The 24895-nt window shown below is 44.4% G+C and overlaps 1 protein-coding gene across 1 annotated transcript in view; it reads left to right on the forward strand.

The window, feature by feature from the left end:
- Positions 1-24895, forward strand: part of pav (kinesin family member pavarotti) — a 170702-nt gene that overhangs the window by 69242 nt on the left and 76565 nt on the right. The window contains exons 9-10 of the mRNA XM_080281640.1: positions 19197-19335; positions 23586-23785. Coding sequence (XP_080137766.1) covers positions 19197-19335; positions 23586-23785 — 339 coding nt within the window. The remainder of the gene's footprint in view (positions 1-19196; positions 19336-23585; positions 23786-24895) is intronic.

The raw sequence follows: 24895 nt of genomic DNA on the forward strand, positions 1-24895 counted from the left end.
CTGTTGTTTGCTCTGCTAATAGTAATTTCTTTTGTACTAAAGGATGGTAGTGATGCATGTGTAAGGGTTAATGGGCATCTAAGTGAATGGTCCACAGTCATTGTGGGCTTGTGACGAGGTTGTGTGATGTCCCCATGGTTGTTCAATATACATATCGATGAGGTGATTAGAGAAGTAAAAACATGAGTAATGGAGAGGGGGATGGCATTGGTAATGATTGGTGATGGATGGAATATCTCAAATTTGTTGTATGCTGATGACGCAGTACTTCTTGCAAATACCGGACGAGAACATGATAGACAAGTGCAGAGTTTTACTGATTTGTGTGAGCATCGTGCCTTAAGAGTAAATGTAGAAAAGAGTAATGTGATAGTTATTAAGAGAGAAGGTGACTCCCAGTGCAATGTTACAGTGAGTGGAGAGAGACTGGAATTGGTGAGAGAGTTCAAATACCTGAGTACATTGATAGAAAAGAGACGAAAATGTGCAGATGTGGAAAGTAGAGTGACACAAGGAAGAAAAGTAGCTGGTGCAATGAAGACCTTGATAAGAGACAGAAGCTTGAGTGTTGCAGCTGCATGAGGCTTACATGAAGAGTGTTAGTGCCAACTTTAACATATGGATGTGAGACTGTGGTGTGGCATGAAAATGAAAAGGCAAGAGTGAGAGCAGTGGAGGTGGGACTACCTAAGAATGTGTGTGGCGTACAGAGAGTGGATAGGATATGAAATACAGTAATGTGATTCGTGAAAGATGTGGAGTGAGGAAGTCTGTGGACACTAGAGTCAAAGAGAGTGTACTGAGATGATATGGTCATGTAGAGAGAATGGATAACAATAGAGTGGTGAAAAAGGTATATCTGAGTGAATCTGAAGGAGGGAGGAGGCAAGATAAACCAGGGAGGAGGTGGAGGGATATGGTGGATGAGAGTGTGAGGAAGAGATGTATGGAAGTCGGTGAGGCTAGGGAACTGACAAGAGATCGAGCTGGCTGGATGAATATTGTGAGGAGAAGCGCATGTTCAGGGATTTGGCATCCCTTTTTAATGTGACAGTGTCTGGATTGACTGTATCGGATATGTTTATGTGAAGCTATAGAACGTGGTGAATGTTTTTGGTGTTTCAGATTGAGCTAGGATTCCGGGGACTCGAATGATGAGTGATTGGAAGTGTGGTCCATTGGATTGGGCAAATTTGGGTTGTCTGGACATTGCTACTCCTCACCCTGCCCTAGGTTGGGAAAGGAGGTCCAGATGATGATTTTTTTTTTTTTTTTTTTTTATTATTTTTTTTTTTATTTATTTATTTTTTTTAATGTGAGGAAGAAGGAACCAAAGGCAACGAGCCTGCAAAACTATTCCTTCCAAGAGAAAAACAAAATATAAGAGAGGGCCAAATTCAAGATCCGATCATTTCCAGATGCCTGGACACACTGCGTTTGAAAAACTGGAGATCATAGGAAGTAGGAAATACAGACAGAGGGAGACAGTTCCAGAGTTGACCTGTTGCATAAATGAAGGACTGGGAGTAACGGTTAACTCTTGCATTAGAGAGTTGGACAAAAAAGGGATGAGAGTTTGCTGCTAGACGGGTGCTATGCGCCCGTCGTAGGGGTGGAGGAATGCATGCAGACAGTTCAGAGGAGCAGTGACCATTGAAATAGCGATAGAAAAGAGAGAAAGATGCAACAGTGTGGCGAAGAGACAAAGGTTGAAGGGAGTCAGTAAGAGGAGGAGAGTTAATGAGGCGAAAAGCCTTTGACTCCACCCTGTTGAGAAGAGCTGTATGTGGGGAGCCTCCCCACACATGAGAGTTGTACTCTACACAGGGGCGGATAAAACCCCTGTATAGAGTCAACAATTGTGCAGGGGTAAAGAAGGAACGGAGTCGGCTTAGCACACCCAATCTCTTGGAAGCAGATTTTACAAGAGATGTAATATGATCTTTCCAAGACAAGTCCCGAGTAAATGAAACCCCAAGCATGTTCAAGGATGATGCAGGATTAAGCTGAATATTATCAAACATTTGTGGGTATACCTGTGGAAGATTTTGTTGGGTTGATAGGTGCAAAAACTGAGTCTTTGATGCATTAAAAACAACAAGATTATTTTTACCCCTAGTTAGAGATATGAGCCAAGTCAGACATTAGGTGTGCCATAGCCTCATCCCTTGTTTGTTGAAGTAACTGCTGAGATGGACGTTGCGGGAATCGAATGGAAAGGTGAAGGATGGAGTCATCAGTGTATGAGTGGATAGGGTTAGATGTACAGCTTAGGTGATGATGATGGCTAAATGCTCTGAACTCTCTGACTCAGAATCTTCCTGCTCCTTCTGGTGTCTTGCCAAAAATCTTTTAAAGAACTTTCATTCATCATCCTTCCTTCCTGTTCTCCACACTGATGGCTCTGTCTGTTTCTTTTACTGGTAAAGCAGAACTCTTCACACAGACTTTCTTCTCTAATTCCACCTTAGAGCTGTTCCTTCATCTGTGCCTCACTCTGACTTCCTAATGGCTGACATTAAAGTTTCATAAGTTGATGTATTTTCTACCATCACTGATCTCAATACTAACAAGGTGCAGGATATATGGGCCCGGTGGTGTCCTTCCTGTTGTCCTCAAGAACTGTGCAAGTGTATGTACACCCTGCCTAGGTGAACTCTTTTGCCTTTTCTGTCAACTTGTACCTTTCCTTCTTGCTGGAAGTTTGCTCTCTTTCAGCCTGTCCCAAAGTGGGATGACCATTCCCAGCCCTCTAACTATTGCCCAAGTGCTTTAACATTCTGTATTTCTGAAGTTTTTGAATCTATTCTTACCATTTTTGTGGTCTTTGGATGCGGAGCCCCATCCAGCCTGAAAGTGTCCAGTCCGCTCTTTGGATGCAGATCTGCATCCAAACAGAGAAATATTCACCATAAATCAGGAATTGCATTTAGCATCCTGAAATTTGGTGTGATATTAGCCTGATTGATTTTCCAGTTTGGCAGTACTATTTTCATTCATGGGAAAACTCGGAAACATGACCAAAAAGCGCAAAAAAAAAGTGGTATAAACATTCTTATGCGCTCTTTTAACTTATACTCGTCATAACTGTTTTACTTTATTCTGTATAACATTCTTTTTTCTTTTACCTTATTCCACAAAGTCTCAGCTTTCTAATGGTAAAGAAACAAACCCGCTAATCCAGATATTGTACTGTATTTTGGGATGAAAAAATGATCAGAAAAAAAAAAAAACTTGAGTGTTCGGATTTTCAGCTATCAGATTTGTGGCGAGGGAGAGCGGAGGGGAGTGGGTCTGCTGGCTGCAGAGGGGTCGGATTGCGAAAATGTTAACAAACAAACAAACAAAAATTAAGGCACCTTTACCCTCACAACCTTCTTTCTGTTCGTCAGTATGGGTTCCACCTGGGACGCTCCACTGGTGATCTCGCCTTGATTTTAGACTCTTGGTCATCCTTCTTTCATGACTCGTGAGACATTTGCCATTGTGCTTAATATCTCAAAGGCTTTCAGTCAAGTCTGGCATAAAACTTCAATTTCCAAACTGCCCTCTTATGGTTTGTATCCTTCTATCTTTGCCTTCATTTCTAGCTTCCTTTCTGGTCGTTCTGATGCTGCTGTTGTAGACAGCCACTGTTCTTATAGAGCTATCAGTATTGGTGTTCCTCAGGGCTCAGTTCTGTCACCATCTCTCTTCCTTCTATTCGTCAGTGACCTAAGCTGTACATCTAACCCTATCCACTCATACGCTGATGACTCCACCCTTCACCTTTCCGTTGGCATCATGCAGCATCCATCTCGGCAGTTACATTAACAAACAAGGGATGATGGTATGGCACACCTAATGTCTGACTTGGCCTATATCTCTGATTGGGGTAAAAGTAATCTTGTTGTTTTTAATGCTTCAAAAATTCAATTCTTACATCTTTTGACCCATCAAAATCTTGCACAGGAGTATCCTCTAATTTTTTACAATATTCCACCCAATCCTGCATTATCTTTGGACATAATTGGAGTTTCATTCTCTCAGGATTTATCCTGGAAAGATCATATTACCTCTTGTAAAATCTGCTTCCAAGAGATATTTGCTAAGATGGCTCTGTGCCTTCTGTACCCCTATACAGTTGATAATTTTATAGAGGGGTTTTATTTGCCTCTGTGTTGCGTACAACTCTCGTGTGGGGAGGCTTTCCACATACAGCTCTTCTTAACAGGGTGGAGTCAAAGGCTAAACATCATTAACATCCTTCCACTTACTGGCTCCCTTCAACCTTTGTCTCTTCGTGGCTGTGTTGCGTCTTTATCTCTTTTCGATCTTTACTTCTGTGGTCACTGCTCCTCTGAACTGTACGCTTGCATCCCTCCACCACTGTGGCAGGCATGTAGCACCCTTCTAGCAGCAAACTCTTATCCCTTTTCTGTCCAGCTCTCTAATGCAAGAATTAACCATTACTCCTAGTCCTTCAGGCATGCAACAGGTCAAGTCTGGAACTGTACTCCTCTACCTGTATTATATATTTCCTATGACCTCCAGTCATTTAAATGCAGTGTGTCCAGGTACAGTATCTCAAAGTGAATGGATCTTGACTGGCTCTATGTTTATCTTGCCTTTTTTTTTTTTTTTTTTAAATACCAATTTGGTTGTGTTTTAGCTTTTAATTCTTTCTTCCTAGCATTAAAAAAATAAATAAATAAATAAAGTAATTGGTGGAATACACGAAGGTCTCCCAACTCCTTCTTTATCTCCTAAAAGCAGTGGCGTAGCATGGGTTGCCAGTGCCTGGGGCAAGGAAAGTATTGCGCCCCCTAACCCAAGGACCGTTAGCACTCCCTGAGTCCATTCCATCAGTCCAGTATTGAACCACTTACTCCCAAGCACAAGTATTTTAGGAAAATACTTCATTATATAACCATTTCTTCACGTTTGTAAATGTTTAACCCCTTAACCACGGGGATGTCGAAAGTGTGCTGTGCGCATCCCGCGGGGATAATCTCGCTCCGACTGACTTTTTAAAAATACGGTATTTGCCAAAAATCTGTTATTAGTCCTAGAATATTATAATTGTATAAGCATATGGCACATACCTTCAGCATTCTCCTGCGATGTTTGTTGAGCCTTTGTCGACTACCGAAGGACTTGTGGAGACTTCTGAAATTGAGTAACGAAGTCTCCACTTTACACTTCCCAATACCACAACCTGATATTATAACTACTGTAATGCTGGGTAGAATTAGGCTCGACTTCTTGTACCTATTTTACCCAACGTGGAGCGGGGTCCTCTTTCGAGACCGGAGCTAGTGCAATAAAGAGAGGTAGGACATAAAAACCTTCGGCAACACCATACACGTATATTACCACAGTCAGACACAGGACACTTCAGCAGACATTACAACACAATATAGAGCAATACAAAAACCTTATCTAAAATATTGTGTATCTCGCAGGATACTTGCTTTCTAGATACTAATGACAATACAACAAACCTTAGTACTAGGAGTGCAGTAAATACAGGTGCGCGCAGAGCGCGTGAGGAGGGGGGGGGAGTTTGTGATCCGCCAGGAGAAGGTAGGGGAGACACGGAGAGTGACTTAAAACGGCGAGGAGACAGTTATGGTAATACTGAAGGATGCCCGATATTAGCAAGGGAGTTTAGGTGTTTTCTGTTGGCGAAGATTCTTTGACATATAACTGATTCTTACTTTGGCTTTAAGAGCGGGAGCGAGGAATGGAGAGAGTCTTTAGGAATAGCGTGCGGAGGAGGGGAATATCGTTAATACTCGCCTTCCTTGATATTTTGATGGAAATAGGTTTCTGTAGGCACAAACTTATTCATTACACATTTTCTAGGTATGATATGTAGACTCTCGCTTCACAACGCGTAACAAAGTCGGAATACTCGTAAGTACTATTCCACCATATTACTTAGAGACTAGCCAATAGAACTCCAATAATGTTTTAGTCTTTCTTCGGGTTCTAGAGATATGTCTTTAGAAAGATTCGGGGTGACACTCGCACGTATTTTCACTTTAGGTCTCAACCCACATTCTCGTCCTTCAACTGGATATTGTGTTCTGATTTACCCCAATGGAGATTACATAAAGTCACTGCACAATACTTATTCTAAGAGAAAGGGAGTCACACTTAACCTACTTCACGATTGTTACAGGGTCACTCGTATTTCCTCATGGAGAGAAATAAGGACACGTCATCGGTGATCCGGTCGGACTGAGGGCGTCGTCAGGGCGGGGCGAGCCGGGAGGGCACGGGGCGGCTCGCGAGGGCGTCCTCTCGCGTCCGGGGGTTTCCGGACTGGGCTCCGGCGTAAGGTCCGTAGGACTGGGGCCGAAGAGGTCTAGGAACCTCTGGGTCAGGTCCCGGCGTCGCGGGGGCGTGGTGAGGTCTCGCCTGGGTGTCCTAGGGCGGGCCGGAAGAGGCGACAGACTGCGGTCTCCCACGACCAGGGGCGCCGTCAGGGGAGGGCTGCGGCAGCGGCTGTCACGGGGGCCCGACAGGTGTGTCTGCTCGAAGGCCACGCGTAGGGAACAGAGGCCGGGGGAAACAGGGAGGTCTCTCCGGGATATTCTGGAGCGAGACCCCTGAAGTTCAGCCTCCGGTTGTGGAGATGTCCCTCTCCTCACTACACCCTGGGAGCGACCATCGATCGTCTCTACCTGGACACTGGGGGAGCGACCATTGATCGTCTCTACCCGAATATTGTGGGAGCGACCATTGATCGTCTCGACCGGAGTGCTGAGGGAGCGACCGTTGATCGTCTCTACCTGAGCTTTGGGGGAGCGACCATTGATCGTCTCTACCTGGATTTTGGGGGAGCGACCATTGATCGTCTCTACCCGAGCACTGTGGGAGCGACCATTGATCGTCTCAACCGGAGGGCCAAGGGAGCGACCATTGATCGTCTCTACTTGGGTTTTGGAGGAGCGACCATTGATCGTCTCTACCTGAGCTTTGGGGGAGCGACCATTGATCGTCTCGACCGGAGGGCTAAGGGAGCGACCATTGATCGTCTCTACCTGAGCTTTGGGGGAGCGACCATTGATCGTCTCTACCTGGATTTTGGGGGAGCGACCATTGATCGTCTCTACCCGAGCACTGTGGGAGCGACCGTTGATCGTCTCAACCGGAGGGCCAAGGGAGCGACCGTTGATCGTCTCTACCCGAGCACTGTGGGAGCGACCGTTGATCGTCTCAACCGGAGGGCCAAGGGAGCGACCGTTGATCGTCTCAACCGGAGGGCCAAGGGAGCGACCATTGATCGTCTCTACCTGGATGTTGTGGGAGCGACCATTGATCGTCTCTACCGGGGTTTTAAGGGAGCAACCATTGATCGTCTCTACCTGGATGTTGTGGGAGCGACCATAGATCGTCTCTACCAATTCACTGTGGGAGCGACCATAGATCGTCTCTACCAATTCACTGTGGGAGCGACCATAGATCGTCTCTACCAGTTCACTGTGGGAGCGACCATAGATCGTCTCTACCAGAGGGGCGCTGCCTGGAGTGTTGTTTCTGACTCCACCCCTAGCTAACTCGGTGATTCCGCCACGCGAAGGTAGTGTCTTTCGCCTACGGTGGCGGCGGCGTGGTGGTTGAATGTCACAGGGGCGCACGGCCCGGGCTGACATACGTCGTTGTTGCTCGGAGTGGTGGTGGCTGGTGGCGGCTACCACGTGGGGTCCGAGTGGGGGTGTCGGCATTCTTGAGGGCGAACTCCGCTGCTTCTGGTTCGCCTCGTTGTCGGGGATACTATGGTATTCTCCGGAATATTCCGGAGTACCGTATGTGTGTCCGTCAAAGCCACGCATTTCAACTACAAACATTATTCTGTGAATTCAAGTAGTTTGGAATCCATATTCCCCCCCAAAAACCACTGTGAAAGCAACATAAATTACAAGTGCATACGAGCTTTCCACCCACGCTTGTTTCCCGATGGTATTCTGAGGCGGAGCAGTCAATTTATTATTCACAAACACACTCACACTTTATGTTCCTATGGTCGTACCATTCTAAAGTGGCGGTTTGGGTGGGGCACGAACCTCTGTACAGTGTTGCCACGTTTTCCATACTCGCGATGCCCCCCCCCTCTCTCTCTCTCTCTCTCTCCTGGGGGGATGTGCATCACCCTAGGGAATTTTGTTTCTTTTATGTCTTATAAACTTGTGCTTTCATTTCTTTATTTTGTTTTTTATTATATTATTGTTTTACATATGGCGCCAGATGACCTCGGTGTTACGGCGCCTTTTCATTCAATCATTCTCACCCTCCTTCCTTCCCTTCCTTCATCTTTCCCTCAGCTTGACAGTACACTCAACACTGCCCCTTGCCTACCGTCTCTCTCTCTCTCTCTCTCTCTCTCTCTCTCTCTCTCTCTCCTTGGGGAGATGTGCGTCACCCTTGGGAATTTTGTTTCTTTTATGAGTGATTATAAACTTGTGCTTTCATTTCTTTATTTTGTTTTTATTATATAGAATTATGTTTTAAAATATTATTGTTTTACATATGGCGCCAGATGACCTCGTTGTTGTGGCGCCATGATTTGTTTTCATTCAGTCACTCTCTCCCTCCTTCCTTCCCTCCCTTCCTTCATCTCTCACTAAGCTGCACTCAACACTGCCCCTGGTCTGCCTCCCCCCCCTCTTTCTCTCTCTCTCTCGCCTGTGGTATTTTAGGATACATTTTGGTTATTTTCGTTTACGTTATAATGTACAGCCGACAGCAGAAGTTCGTCCCTCTTAGCGTGCGTGATACGATCCTGTTGATCTGGTAACACTGTATGAGATAGAGTTGACAGGTACGCTTTAAATGGCTAATATTAAAGAAATGTGTTTGGAGATAAGAACACATTCTCTAATGATACTATTAATTTGCAGCAGGTGGGATAATAAAGTTATTGTGAAATGTTTGACATTGGTGTATGAAGATTCTTCGTTACGGACACAGACGCCTAGGATTACTTGGACTGGACTGATGTTGCCAGCAAGTATTATATGAAATATTATAGAACGATTGCAGTCTTAAAGGTGAGGTTGCAAGAAAACACTAATTACGATGTCAGTTACACACTAAACAAACACAGAAACTGCCAGTTCGTGTTTCGCCAGTATGCGATTTTGTTTTATAAGTTAAGTCACTTCCCTTTCCGACCTCTCTCCCCACCCGTCTCTCCTCTTCCAAGTCATGCTCTGCCATCATCCACGTGTTATCGTTAATGTTGAATATCGTATGTCTGTAGGTAAACTGTGGGAAATAATATAAAAGTGTCAATGAGCTTCTTTTCCTCCATCGCTTGAAGTGTTATCAATGACTTGAATATAAATGTTAGTAACATGAATAAATAGTCACTGTGGTGGTTAGGAGTCATTTCTCGTCATCATTTATGTAACACTTACCTAACTATCGTTCTTACAGTGCCCAAAATACACTCCCTCTCCACCCCCTCGCCGTCTCCTCCCCTCCCCCTTCCACTGTTTCCATCACTTCTCCCCCCTCCCCCTTCCACTGTTTCCATCACTTCTCCCCCCTCCCTCCGCCCCCATTTCCAGTAACCTTTGTTTCTAGCATGCAACACTCCGAATCCCTCCCCACCGTGTTATTGTATTGACCCTTCCCAACTTCTCTCCCTTGTCATTTCAAATGTCTTTTTCTCTCCCTTTTTCATTTTTGTCTCGGGAATCGAACAACATAACGATGTTTGGGTCATGTTTTTGTATAGTATCCTTTAATAATGTGTAATATTATAATGACCGTGACAATGGCGGTCAAGAGGCATTAACTGTTCAAAGGACGGCAGTCAGTGCCTCAGTTTAATAATCATTTTATTTCTCCTCCTCTAGCCATTAATATCTTGCTTACACTTACTTTATAAATCCCAACATACATAAAATATGAAGCACAAACGTCCTTCTTTTCACCAAAGAAAGTATAAAATGAAAAATAATCATTGCGTATGTTGTATGACTGAGGTGGTTTGGACATGTGGAGAGAATGGAGAATGAAAGACTGACTAAGAGGGTGTATGTAGGTGAGGTGGAGGGAGGGAGAGGGAGGGGTAGACCAAGGATGAGGTGGAGGGATGGAGTAGAGAGGAATATATGGGGGAGGGGGGGTTGAGTTGGGGGGAGGGGAGTCAAATGGTGGGTGACAGAGCGACTTGGAGGTGTTTTGTCTGCGACAACCCTTTCGGGATTAGGGCGTCGGGCTATAGATAGATAGATAGATGTTGTATGATCTACACGCATCCAGAAAATATTTCCTTAAAAGTACTGTCAGTATTCTTGGTGATAATTTGTAGATCTTCAGTTACGATTAAATATAGCAAAATAGATGATAGTCACAAAAGCTGTATCCTCATACATTTGGCTACCATAATCATCGTAATATACGATGAAGGGGGATTATACCCCTCTGGATGAGTAGATTAAGCCCTTATCGGAATATGCTTGTCATGAGCCCGGACAGCAGGTAGATGTAAGTGGAAGTATGAGATTGTCGCGGTGTAAGGGTTAATTATGGTAAAGGTTCGCTTCCTATCCATCCGAGTCCTTGTCACTCCTGTATCGATAATATCGGCAGTTGCAGAACAGATGTTCAGGGCGCTGACGGACAGCCATGCCGTTACCTTTTGTTCTAACCATGCAATGCAGCTATGGGAATGGAATGATAGGGATAATCTTGCTGACTGCATTCTCTGACCTTGTAAGATCATGCGTTGAGGGAGTTCAGATCAAAGTATGTCGATGGCATATTGTTTTAAATTATATATAAGTAGACGTATCTCATAGGTCTCACTTTAGTGCGGAACACAATGTGTGGGGGGGGAGGGGATTATGGAAGCAGGAATACTTTGGGTGAGGGAAGGGATTACATATATTACAAGCTGGGACACAGATAAATATGTTATAACGTGAAGGGAGGAGTGAGGGATACAGAAAGCGGGAAGGAGGCGAGGAGGGAAGGAATCCACAAGGGAGGGATGGTATTGAACACTGATAGTTACGATGAACATATTGTTATGTAAGTAATTTGGTTACTTGTGTGTAATACAGTTGGCAATATAACATGCACGAGTATTGTGTTTATAATGTCATTACAATTAAGACTCAAAGTCCTGTATATGGTAATAACTGTATTCAAATTATGAAGAACCGATCTAGTTAGGGAGGTAAACAGAAGCAGAGTCAGTTAAATGAAATCGTTGGGAAGGGTTGGGGGTGTTGAGGGAGAGAAACAAGGGGTACTGGTAGAGGGGGGGAAGGGAGGGGGGAGAAGTGATGGAGACAGTGGAAGGGGGAGGGGAGGAGACGGCGAGGGGGTGGAGAGGGAGTGTATTTGGAGCACTGTATTAACGATGGTTATATAAATGTTATATAATGTGACGAGTAATGTCTCCTAACCACCACAGTGACGATTTATTCATGTTACTAACATTTATATTCAAGTCATGGATAACATTTCAAGCGATGGAGGAGGAAATGAAGCTCATTTGACACTTTTATATTGTTTCCCACAGTTTATCTACAGACATACGGTATTCAGCATTAACGATAAAACTTGGATGATGGCAGAGCATGACTAGGAAGAGAAGAGACGGGTGGGGAGAGAGGTCGGAAAAGGAAGTGATTTAACTTGTAAAACTAAACCGCATACTGGCGAAACACGAACTGTCAGTTTCTGTGTTTGTTTAGTGTGTAACTGACATCGTAATTAGTGTTTTCTTGCAACCTCACCTTTAGGACTGCAATCGTTCTATAATATTTCATATAATACTTGCTGGCAACATCAGTCCAGTCCAAATAATCCTATGCGTCTGTGTCCGTAACGAAGAATCTTCATACACCAGTGTCAAACATTTCACAATAACATTATCCCACCTGCTACAAATTAATATTATCATTAGGGAATGTGTTCTTATCTCCGAACACATTTCTTTAATATTAGCCATTTAAAGCGTACCTGTCAACTCTATCTCATACAGTGTTACCAGATCAACAGGCTCGTATCACGCACGCTAAGAGGGACGAACTTCTGCTGTCGGCTGTACACATTGTAAATTTGACTTTATTTCCACACCACCCAGGAGGTTAAAGTCTTGGCGCGTTTTTTTTAAGAGGTGTCCCCAAACAGGCCTATTCCTCTATCCCTCACAGATGACCAGGTTGGACTGGGTGTGTGTGAGTGTTGCCGCTCACGAGGGTTTAATGTATATATTTTTTTTACTAAGAAACTGGCATATTTTTGCTTATATTCCTGCATATTATCTTATAATCATAATTGTGACATTATTACCAACCCCAGAAATACGGTAACAGCCAATAAAAGTGACTACTTTTTTTTTAAGCAACACTGTAAAATTATTATGCCACGTTTCTGTATTGGCGTATAAGTATTTTACGCATAATCAGTTTACTGTTCTTTCATATATAATAATACAAACGTTACCAATTTATTCTTTTGTGTTTATCTTATTGTGATGCCTATTACATATATCCGAGCCGTTCTCATAGCGGGTATGGAACACGTGGCACCACTGTAGAGGTTCATGCCCCATCTAAACCGCCATTTAAGATTGGTACCACCATAGTACTTTATTACACTTATTTATATATACAGTATTTATCCATAAGTTTCTCTCGGTACTAGTAGTTTATTTACACTCCAGGCATTCACATTCTCGTTCAGTAAACTAGTGTAGAGAGCAAAGTTTTCACTTTTCACTTTCATTACCCCCAAGTATTCACACACGCTAGAGCAAAGCTTTCACTTTCACTTTCATTACTCCAAGGATTTACACACGTTCACTTTCATTACTTCAAGTATTTATACTCGTATTCTTATATATACTAACTATTTACATTTCTGTTTACATTCTTTATTTTATTTACGTTATTTACATTTCTATTTTATTTACACTATGTTATGCACTGTCACTTGCAGTAACTTATTGTAATGCTGAGTTGAATTAGGCTCGACTTCTCATACCTATTCAACTCAACGCGGAGCAGGGTCCTCTTTCGAGATCGGAGCTAGTGCAATAAAGAGAGGTAGGACATAAAAACCTTCGGCAACACCATACACGTATATTACTTCAGTCAGACACAGGACACTTCAGCAGACATTACATCACAATATAGAGCAATACAAAAACCTTATCTAAAATATTGTGTATCTCGCAGGATACTAGCTTTCTAGATACTAATGACAATACAACAAATCTTAGTACTAGGAGTGCAGTAAATACAGGTGCGCGCGGAGCGCGTGAGGAGGGAGGGGGTTTGTGATCCACCAGGAGGAGGTAGGGGAGACACGGAGAGTGACTTAAAACGGCGAGGAGACAGTTATGGTAATATTTAAGGATGCCCGATATTAACAAGGGAGTTTAGGTGTTTTCTGTTGGCGAAGATTCTTTGACAATTAACTCTGATTCTTACTTTGACTTTAAGAGAGGGAGCGAGGGATGGAGAGAGTTTTTAGGAATAGTGTGCGGAGGAGGGGAATATCGTTATTACTCGCCGTCCTTGTTGTTTTGGTGGAAATAGGTTTCTGCAGGCACAACTTATTCATTACACATCTCCTAGATATGTTATGTAGACTCTCGCTTCACAACGCGTAACAAAGTCGGAACACTCGTAAATACTACTTCACCATATTACTCAGAGATTAGCCAATAGCACTCCAATAATATTTTAGTCTTTCTTCGGGCTCTAGAGATATGTCTTTAGAAAGCTTCGGGATGACACTCGCACGTATTTTCACTTGAGGTCTCAACCCACATTCTCGTCCTTCAACTGGGTATTATGCCCTGGTATGCCCCAATTGAGATTACATAAAGTTACTGCACAATACTTATTCTAAGAGAAAAGGAGTCACACTTAACCTACTTCACGATTGTTACAGGGTCACTCGTATTTCCTCATGGAGAGAAACACGGACACATCATCGGTGATCCGGTCGGACTGAGGGCGTCGTCAGGGCGGGGCGAGCCGAGAGGGCACGGGGCGACTCGCGAGGGCGTCCTCTCGCGTCCGGGGGTTTCCGGACTGGGCTCCGGTGTAAGGCCCTTAGGGCTGGGGCCGAAGAGGTCTAGGAACCTCTGGGTCAGGTCCCGGCGTCGCGGGGGCGTGGTGAGGTCTCGCCCAGGTGTCCTAGGGCGGGCCGGAAGAGGCGACAGACTGCGGTCTCCCACGACCAGGGGCACCGTCAGGGGAGGACTGCGGCAGTGGCTGTCACGGGGGCCCGACAGGTGGGTCTTCTCAAAGGCCACGTGTAGGGAACAGAGGCCGGGGGAAACAGGGAGGTCTCTCCGAGAATTTCCGGAGCGAGACCCCTGGAGTTCAACCTCCGGTCGTGGAGACGTCTTTCTCCTCACTATACCCTGGGAGCGACCATCGATCGTCTCTACCGGAGTGCTGAGGGAGCGACCGTTGATCGTCTCTACCTGAGCTTTAGGGGAGCGACCATTGATCGTCTCTACCTGATTTTTAGGGGAGCGACCATAGATCGTCTCTACCTGGTTTTTAGGGGAGCGACCATTGATCGTCTCTACCGGAGTGCTGAGGGAGCGACCGTTGATCGTCTCTACCTGAGCTTTAGGGGAGCGACCATTGATCGTCTCTACCTGATTTTTAGGGGAGCGACCTTTGATCGTCTCTACCGGAGTGCTGAGGGAGCGACCATTGATCGTCTCTACCTGAGCTTTGGGGGAGCGACCATTGATCGTCTCTACCTGATTTTTAGGGGAGCGACCATAGATCGTCTCTACCTGGGTTTTGGGGGAGCGACCGTTGATCGTCTCTACCCGAGTTTTAGGGGAGCGACCATTGATCGTCTCTACCAGGGTTTTATGGGAGCGACCATAGATCGTCTCTACCGGAGGGCCAAGGGAGCGACCATTGATCGTCTCTACCTGGGTGTTACGGGAGCGACCATTGATCGTCTCTACCGGGGTTTTATGGGAGCGACCATAGATCGTCTCTACCGGGTTTTTATGGGAGCGACCATAGATCGTCTCTACCTTTGCACTATCAGAGCGACCATAGATCGTCTCTACCTGAGGGGCGCTGCCTGGAGTATTGTTTCTGACTCCACCCCTAGCTAACTCGGTGATTCCGCCACACGAAGGTAGTGTCTTTCGCCTACGGTGGCGGCGGCGTGGTGGTTGAGTGTCACAGGGGCGCACGGCCCGGGCTGACATACGCCGTTGTTGCCCGGAGTGGTGGTGGCTGGCGGCGGCTACCCCGTGGGGTCCGAGTGGGGGTGTCGGCATTCTTGAGGGCGAACTCCACTGCTCCTGGTTCGCCTCGATGTCGGGGATACTACGGTATTCTCCGGAATATTCCGGAGTATTGTATGTGTATCTGTCAAAGCCACGCATTTCACTTATAAAACTATTTTCCACTGTTCAGTTATATTTACATTCATTGCTTTCACTTCCTATTTACACATTATTTACATTTCCACTTGCACCGTTTTAGAGCCACCAGAAAGACCGTAGTCACTGTCCATCATTATCATCGATAAATTAGTCAGCTCACGTTCCACAGCGGAGTCACTTAGTCCTTTACCCCCTTCCACACGAGGTTTAGTAGGGGTAGAGGTCACAGGCCCCTTTTGCAGGGGGCTAAGGACAGGTGCAAATCAGACATGGTTTCACCTTGAAAGACGACAGTAAACTGAATGATGTGGCCTAGGGGCAGGGAGGGGTTGACAATGCCAGCCTGGTGACATCTGCTAATTTATATGCTATGAAATGATTGGCAGGAAATCTAGACAATACGTAATAAATTAGGTAGTTCCAGGTGAATGTAAATATCACTTAGGCTTCTCCCTTCCTTTCTTATATTTATTTTTGTTATGAGAATAGATCATACGGCATATTTCAAGGGTAAATAAACAGGGAAAATTAGCGAACGAGTGCATATGGGGTGTCACCAGGTGATAATTATCCCATTCCAGACATATGGCAGTATCAATTACCTTTTCTCTTTCTTTTATATATTATTATGTATAAGAATAGGGCACAGGGCACATTTCAATGGATAAAATGAATGGAAAAATTCGTCAAGGATTTGTGTAGTGCAGCGCAGCTGGGCAGGCGGGAGGAGAGGGTAATGAAAGGGAGTCAAGGACAAGGGGAAAAATGGCTAAATTGTCAACAGTGGATGGGAGTGTAGATGACATTAGCAGAACTGAGTATAGCTGGACACTGGTAGTACTGGTAGATGATACAAGCCACCACTTGAAAGCCCGGGCGAATTCAAAATAACACAGAATCACAAAAGTGATGCCCCGCCGTATAATCTCTTGTTCCCGAGCGTCACGAAAGTGACTCCCCATGGTTAAAGGGTTAAACTATTTAAAAAATCAATATATATATATACAGTGCTCGTCAGAAGTATGGGGCGCCCTGCGTCCCTCCTGAGAAACAAACCTTTCAACATTGAAAAAACATATAAATAATGCATTTTATTTACCTTTAGTGCTTCGTAGGGTAGCCTTTAGTTTCTTCACGGACCTGAGACATCTTGGAAATGAAAGGACGAGGCTCCTGAGGTGCTGGAGGGGTATTTTGTCCCAGGAGTCTCGAATGGCGGCTTCCAGCTTAGGCAGAGAGCTCACGTCCTTCCCTTGGAGACTCTTCTTTACGACGTACCAAAGGTTTTCAATCGGGTTGAGGTCTGGGCTATTTCCTGGCCAGTCTGTCATGAATGATACCTCGCAGTCACGAAGTCAATTGGTGACCGATTTGGCCTTGTGAGCAGGTGCACTGTCCTGCTGAAACACTCGTGCACCTGTTAGCTCGAAGGAGTCTGGTAAATGATCACACAGAAGCTCCAGGTAAACATCCTGATTCACTCTGAGGTTCTTGGGAAGTACAACAAGCTTCCCCAAACCCTTCCCTGAGAAACAACCCCATACCATGAGTGAATCAGGATGTTTAACTGTGCTTTCTACATACCGTGGGTCAAGTGGGTCACTACCTTTGCATGCTCCTCTGTTACAGGTAACACTAAATGTTGCCTCATCAGACCACAACACTGACAACCATTGCTCCTCACCTCAATTTAGATATTTATTAGCAAAGGCAAGCCTACGAATTCTCTGGCTGCTAGAGAGAAGAGGCTTTTTCACAGGCCTGTGACTTGTGTAACCAAGCTCATGCACCCTACGAGACACTGTTCTCACTGACACCTCACCAAACACTTCCGGGTTGCTCTCCTTAATTTTCCTTGCACTCACACAAGGATTAAACTCCACTGCACGTTTTAAAACATTAACAGACCTTGGGGAAGTTTTCCTAGGCCTACCAGACCTCGGTTTCTTTGTGGGAACTTCGCCACTGTTTTCCTCCCAAAACCGCGCACACCAACGACGCACTGTCGATCGTGCCACACCAACCAATTCACTAATTTCCTTTGTGTGGTGGCCTGCCTCCTTTAGAGCAATGATCTGGGATATGATTTCACTCGATAGTTCACGGGTAGGTGCCATAACAAAGTTTTGAAGGCCAAAACACTGCGGGACACTCGGTAAAAAATGGCGCAATTTGAGAGGGACACTCGGCGGAGTTCCTCTCTCTCAGGCAGCCCGTGGGCGACTGAGGCGGGAACCAACCAGCGCGTCAGAAGGCCTCAGGCTACCGTGACATCATGCTCGGAGCTCAAACTTATGGCTCAATTCTTACCCCCAAAAATGGGTGATTCTTTTTGGGCCATAAGTGTTGCGCGCCCGGCGGACAACGCTGAATACTTCTGACGAGCACTGTATATATATATATATATATATATATATATATTGCATAGTTGAAGCAGAAGAACGAAGAATATGAAATGACAACTGCATCAGCAAAACAATTACCGGTATCACAGCAAAAAAATCAAAACTAAACTTTCGACACACCAAAACATCAAAATTCACCAAATTGAACTCTTATCGGCACATGCAAACACTGACTACAGCATCATGTTTACCTCTGTGTTGGTGTTGCAACACTAACTTGGCGGGAACATTACTTGACGATGGTATTTAGAGATTTCGACAGCTCTTAATTTAGCGATCGGATTGTCGCCACATGCACAAATAACAGAGGACACGTGTTTCATAAATACAATGTGTAACACTAGTTTATGCAAATATTTGTAGAGGTGAAAGAATTTGTCATTCTGAGTAGAAAATCTGTACACATAATGTATGCATTTTAAGGATTACTTTAGGCATGAGGTGAATTTTAAAAGTTACACAATGTAGCAGTGTCACACATCACGGAGACGAGGCGGTAGGGAACGAGGAGCAAGGCTGCCTAGGCACCCTTGCAACTCAGTGAAATTATGATTTTTTTTCATCATCATCATCCGGACCTTCTTTCCCACCCTAGGGTAGGGGTGTGGTGGCTCAGAGGTAGAGCAACTGACTCGTAATCATGAGGTCGAGTTCAAGCCTCTGACGGGTCATTGTTGCCGGGAGTGGTAGCGCGCTCCTTTAACCTAGCAGGGCTATATGGCCATAGTTGCGTGTGATTTTTTTAATTATGATTTTTTATGCAAGTTATAGAACATTACAGTACCGATATCTTCAGATGGGAAATCACGCTATTATTAGGCATTATGTAATTCACCGTTAAGGATTACAAGAGGACAGTATGGCTGTAATTGGTGAGAAAAATATTGTAAATGTTATGTGGCAACATTTGATTGCCCCGTCATGTTGAAAAACTGTGTAGAATTTTTGAACATTGGGAGATTTTCAGTATGAGGGGGAGGGTGCGTTATTTTTGATTTATCACTTTTTTTTTTATTATTATTTTTTTTTTTTTTTTTTTTTTTTTTATATATATATTTTGCACCCCTAAGAATTCTGCGCCTGGGGAACCCACCCCTGTGCCCCCCTCATGCTGCGCCACTTCCTAAAAGAGAACGGTGAATTGCAGGGAGAAGACAGTTTCATCATGCAGCCCACAACAGTCACATTTAGATGAGTCTGAGGCTGCAGATACTATTACTACTGATAAGGTTATGATGATGAGTAGACAATTTTTGAAGGACTTAAAGTGGAATATTAAACTAATTATTAGGCATTTCTCTTTTATTGATTAATTTTCTTTAAAAAACATGAATGATGTTATTTAAAGCTAACAGTGTGTATTTTGTGTTATACTGTACCAGAATATCTGTTCATTTCATCAGGCACCACTTGATGCACAAGGTGAAGATGTTGTGACAAATAAGAATGCCATAGCAGTGTCACAGCTTTCCTTAGTGGACCTGGCCGGCTCTGAGCGCAATGTTCGCACAAAGGCTGTTGGAGATAGAATCAAGGAGGCAGGTCAGGATACACAAGATTTTTTAGTGTTGGAAATGCATGGTTACGATTGTTCTGGGAAGGTACTGCTCTGCCAGTGCACAGTATTTAGGCCAAAATCTAGTGGCTGAACTTGTAGAGCTCAGTCTTGTCCATGTATTCCCTGCATCTTCATTAGGTGTAAGAACTGTGCCTTCAGCCACTTCAGCTTACATTCAGCAAGGATGGTAGCTGAAAGTGAGAGAGAACTCATTTCCTGGAGGGTAGCTGTACTTATTCCTTTCCATCATCTAAACCAATATTTCACCATTAGTTGTGGCATCACTTGAGCAATAAACCCCAACCAACTCTCAGAAGTAAATAGTTATGGGCCACAACTAATCATTGTGCCATAATGCACTTGACCACCAGTTGTCTTAAAACTATGAGGGTAATGGGACCTGTGTACTATGTCAGTTTACAGCATGAAGGCCTACTTTTATCCCCTTGCATGCAGTAGAGAACTGTCCAATAAAAGGGAGAGTACCCAAGTGAGAGAGAGGAAGCTCATTCTCTACAGCAGAAGATAATTTTTACTGCAAAATTGCAGTTGTCTTTTACACATTCACAATAGTCACAGCATTTGAGTCTGAAGGTGTTGTTATAGTACTCTGGCAACCTACCAGTCAGCAGTGTGTCCAATTCCTTATCATGTTTTACATGAATTGTGTATTGTTATGCACAAATATATTACAGTAAACCCTCAATATAACAAACCCTTTTGTAGCAAACTTCAGATATAACGACCCACCATTTCCAGAGCGAACTTCTGCCGGATATAGCGACCTTTTTTTGGTGCACGAAAGCCTTGGTTTAATCACGCTTGTTCTAATGCTGTTAGCAACAAGGACAGGGCCTATAAAAGATACCAAAGCCAACCCACCCCTGAATCACATGTTTTATACATTTCTGCCAGGAATCGTACTAAGTCTGTTCTTCGCTCTGCTAAAAATAATTTCATCCACACAAAATGCTCTCAAGTCTCTAACTCGAATTCTTCCTGCTCCTTCTGGCACCTTGCCAAAAACCTCTTTGACAACTTTACCTCATCATCCTTCCCTTCTCTTTTCTACTCTGATGGCTCTGTAGCTATTTCTTCTACTGATAAAGCAGATCTCTTCACTCAGACTTTCTCCTCAAATTCCACCTTAGACAATTCCGGTGCTGTTCCTCCATCGCTTTCCCCCTCTGACTTCCTCATGGCTAACATTAACATTTTTTCAACTGATGTATTTTCAGCCATCACAGGCCTCAATACTAATAAGGTACAGTACCCTCGCGTCCAACACGCGTTTGTCCAGCACGATTTGCGTCCAGCACGGAGAGCAAAAAATTAGTACGATTTAATATGATTTAAGTACTGTAAAACGAGTGCGTAAGCATAACACTGACGGAGCTCCGAGAAGTGGGCGAAATCTGCAGAGTTCGCCCCTAGCACGATCACCCCTGGTCCAACATGGTCATACTGGACATTCCCGTGACGCTGACAGCCACTATTGTGACGAGATCGTGATGTCGCCCAATGAAAAAAGTTTCTGCTCTCACGTGATGTTTTGTTTAAATTTTTCCCGCCACAGCGCCACTCAGTTGCATAATTCGCATTGGGCGGTGCTTTTTTCTCGCTGCATTTTCTGCCCTTGCTACTGCATTTTACGCTGCTCACGATGCCTAGGAAGCCTTCTGTGAACCCCAAGAAGCGGCGACACCTCCCTTAGGCCACCAAGCTAGAATTCATCGAGAGGCAGAAGAAAGGGGAGAGGAATTTCAAAGGATTTATGAGGGAGGTTGAGGAGGAGCAGCAGCCATTACCCACTAGTGACGCCAGCAGCCATCCTCCAGGGACCCAGTAGGACTACCTAGTCTCGGATATCACCTTCCATTCCCAGCAAGCCCACCAACATTATCCTAAAAGGTTAGTTATCATTCACAGTACAGTATCATTTATTATAATTACAGTAGTACCAATATATGTATAGGTATATGGTGGGTATTTAGGGTGACTTTTCCTAGGGTTGCTGACATAATTCATTTTTCCCTATAAGCTCTGTTGTTTGTCCAACACGTTTTTGGTCCAGCACGGGACCCATGCATGACAATATTACCGTGTTGGATGCGAGGGTACTGTATATGGGCCTGATGGAGTCCCTCCTTCTCAAGAACTGTGCTTCTGTGCTTACACCCTGCCTAGGCAAACTCTTTCGCCTTTGTCTATCAGCTTGTACCTTTCCTTCTTGCTGGAAGTTTGCTCTCATTCAGCCAGTCCCAAAGAAGGGTGACCATTCCTAACCCTCTAACTATCGTCCAATTGCTTTAACCTCCTGTATCTCAAAAGTTTTCGAGTCTATTCTTAATAGAAAAATTTTAAAGCATCTTTCCTATCACAACCTTCTTTCTGATTGTCAGTATGGGTTCCGTCAGGGACACTCCACAGGCGATCTTCTCGTCTACCATTCAGACTCCTGGTCATCCTCCTTTCGGGACTTTGGCGAAAGCTTTGCCATTGCACTTGACATCTCAAAGGCTTTCGATTGAGTCTGGCATAAATCTTTAATTCACAAACTGCCCTCTTACGGTTTCTATCCTTCTATCTGTGCCTTCATCTCTAGCTTCCTTTCTGGTCGTTCTATAGCCGCTGTTGTAGACGGCCATCGTTCTTCTCCTAGATCTGTTAACAGTGGTGTTCCTCAGGGCTCTGTTCTATCACCAACTCTCTTCCTTTTATTCATCAGTGACCTAAGCTGTACATCTAACCCTATCCACTCATACGCTGATGACTCCACCCTTCACCTTTCCATTCGATTCCCACAACATCCATCTCAGCAGTTACCTCAACAAACAAGGGATGAGGCTATGGTACACCTAACGTCTGACTTGGCTAGTATCTCTGACTGGGGTAAAAATAATCTGGTTGTTTCTAATGCATTAAAGACTCAGTTTTTGCACCTATCAACCCGACAAAATCTTCAACAGGTATATCCACTAATGTTTAATAATATTCAGTTTAATCGTGCATCATCGTTGAACATGCTTGAGGTTTCATTTACTCGGGACTTATCTTGGAAAGATCATATTTCATCTATTGTAAAATCTGCTTCCAAGAGATTGGTTGTGCTAAGCCGACTCTGTTCCTTCTTTATCCCTGCACAATTGTTGACTCTGTACAGGGGTTTTATCCGCCCCTGCATGGAGTACAACTTTCATGTGTGGGGAGGCTCCCCACGTACAGCTCTTTTCAATAGGTTGGAGTCAAAGGCTTTTCGTCTCATTAACTCTCCCTCTCTTACTGACTCCCTTCAGCCTCTGTCTCTTCGCCGCACTGTTGCATCTTTATCTCTTTTCTATCGCTACTTCAATGGTCACTGTTCCTCTGAACTGTCTGCATGCATTCCTCGACCTCTACGACGGGCGCGTAGAACCCATTTAGCAGCAAACTCTCACCCCTTTTCTGTCCAACTCTCTAATGCAAGAGTTAACCGTTACTCCCAGTCCTTCATTTATGCAACAGGTCAACTCTGGAGCTGTCTCCCTCTGTCTGTATTTCCTGCTTCCTATGATCTCCGTCTTTCAAACGCATTGTGTCCAGGCATCTTGAAATGTATGGATCTTGAATTTGGCTCTGTCTTGTATTTTATTTTTCTCTTGGAAGGAACAGTTTGCAGGCTTGTTGCCCTTGGTTCCTTCTTCCTCACATTAAAAAAAAAAAAGTACTACATTACATTATAGGCATTGCATTTATATGTACAGCTTCATACGGGATGGTATTTACTGTACGTGTACTGTATAACTACATAAAACGTTGAATTCTCCATGTGAAACTTCATAGAGTAAGTTCTGGTTGGGCACGTAGGACCGAATGACTCCACGGATGTAGCAACTTTGCGTCGGTGATCCCTCGGTTAATAATGGCCATCCGATATCGCGACCCACCCCTCCCCCCAATTAGTTTGTTATATCGAGGGTTTACTGTATACACTAACATAGTTATTACAGTATACACGAATCGTGTGTGTAACATATTATACACGAAATCGGGTACACTGTTAACTGGTAGGTTGCCAGGGCATGATAATGAAACCTTAAGACTCACACGCTGCAACTATAGTGAAGATTGCTGCATGAAGTGCCAATTTAATCTTTGAAGTAACAGATGTATATGTTCATGTGAATGGGTTAATGCATATAGCTGTATTGTATATATTGTATTGTTATTCGCTGTCACACCTTTCATTGATCAGGTAACATCAACAACTCCCTTATGAACCTGCGTGCCTGCATTGAGATCCTGCGAGAAAACCAGGTGAATGGGACCAACCGGAAAGTGCCATATCGGGATTCCAAGCTTACACACTACTTTAAGAACTACTTTGATGGAGAGGGAAGTGTAAAGATGGTTGTATGTATCAACCCCAAGGCAGATGATTATGATGAGACATTGGTGAGTTGTACATTTCTTTGGGGAGGGGAAAGTAACTCTCCATCATCATCATCATTCATCATCATCATCATCATCATCATCATCATCATCTATTCCTGTGTTGCCCCATGAGGAGCGTATGACCCTGGGGCTAGGCAAGTTGGTCCTGACATTTAAGATGAGAGTAACCATCCTCACTCATCCCTGAGTGGCATTACTATCTGTTTATCTATATACCTTGGCTGCTTCCCTCCAAGATGGAGTAGCCGAGACAGGATGACACTCCCAATTTACTCATCCACACACACACATTTACTTGTATCTTAGCCCCAAAGGGAGAAGGTACAGATCCTCACTGCATCACATCGCACAAGGGTCAGCTGCACAGCGCAATCAGCCACATCCACAGCAGGGCCAGACAACAGAGCTGGATTACCACTGCCACATCATAATGGACCCATCCCCTTACCCGCACCTGACCTAATTGGCTGATCAGACCAAATGCGGGAGAATATCCTCCCCGGGGCCATGTCACCATTCATCCATTCACAATTTTTTTCCAGTCATTCCTATCATTTGCAGCCATTCTTTCTTGCTCTACAGGTATCCTTCTCGCATCTGAAGCTCTCTTCACGCTGTCCATCCAAATCTGTCCATCGTCTTCCTCTCAGCTTTACACCTCTCACATCCAATCCAGTTATCTTTTTCCCCAGTCGCTCTTCATCCTTTCTCTCCATATGTCAAACCATCGCAACACTCTCTGTTCAACTCGTTCAGCCATCTCCTGCATAACTCCAGCTCACCTTCGCACTTCATCATTTCTCACTCGATCCATATGCGTCACTCCACACATACTCCTCATACACCTCATCTCCATTACATTTCAGACGTTTCCTCTCTGCTAGACCCATATTCCATGTTTCAGCCCCATATAATGCAGTCAGCACCACTACACCCTCATACAGCCTTCTCTTTCCATCTGTTTCAAGTGAATGACATCTAAACATTTTTTTCATTCCTCCCAGCATCTTTTCTTTTTCATTCATTCTGAACTTCACCTCTACATCTATTCTTCCATCCACAGCACATGCGACCCTAAGTACTTAAAATGCTCTACCTCCTCAAGCAACT

Source organism: Coenobita brevimanus, chromosome 90, assembly GCF_032717465.1.
Source record: "Coenobita brevimanus isolate Jiangsu-jjx chromosome 90, ASM3271746v2, whole genome shotgun sequence".
Taxonomy (NCBI): Eukaryota; Metazoa; Arthropoda; class Malacostraca; order Decapoda; family Coenobitidae; genus Coenobita; species Coenobita brevimanus.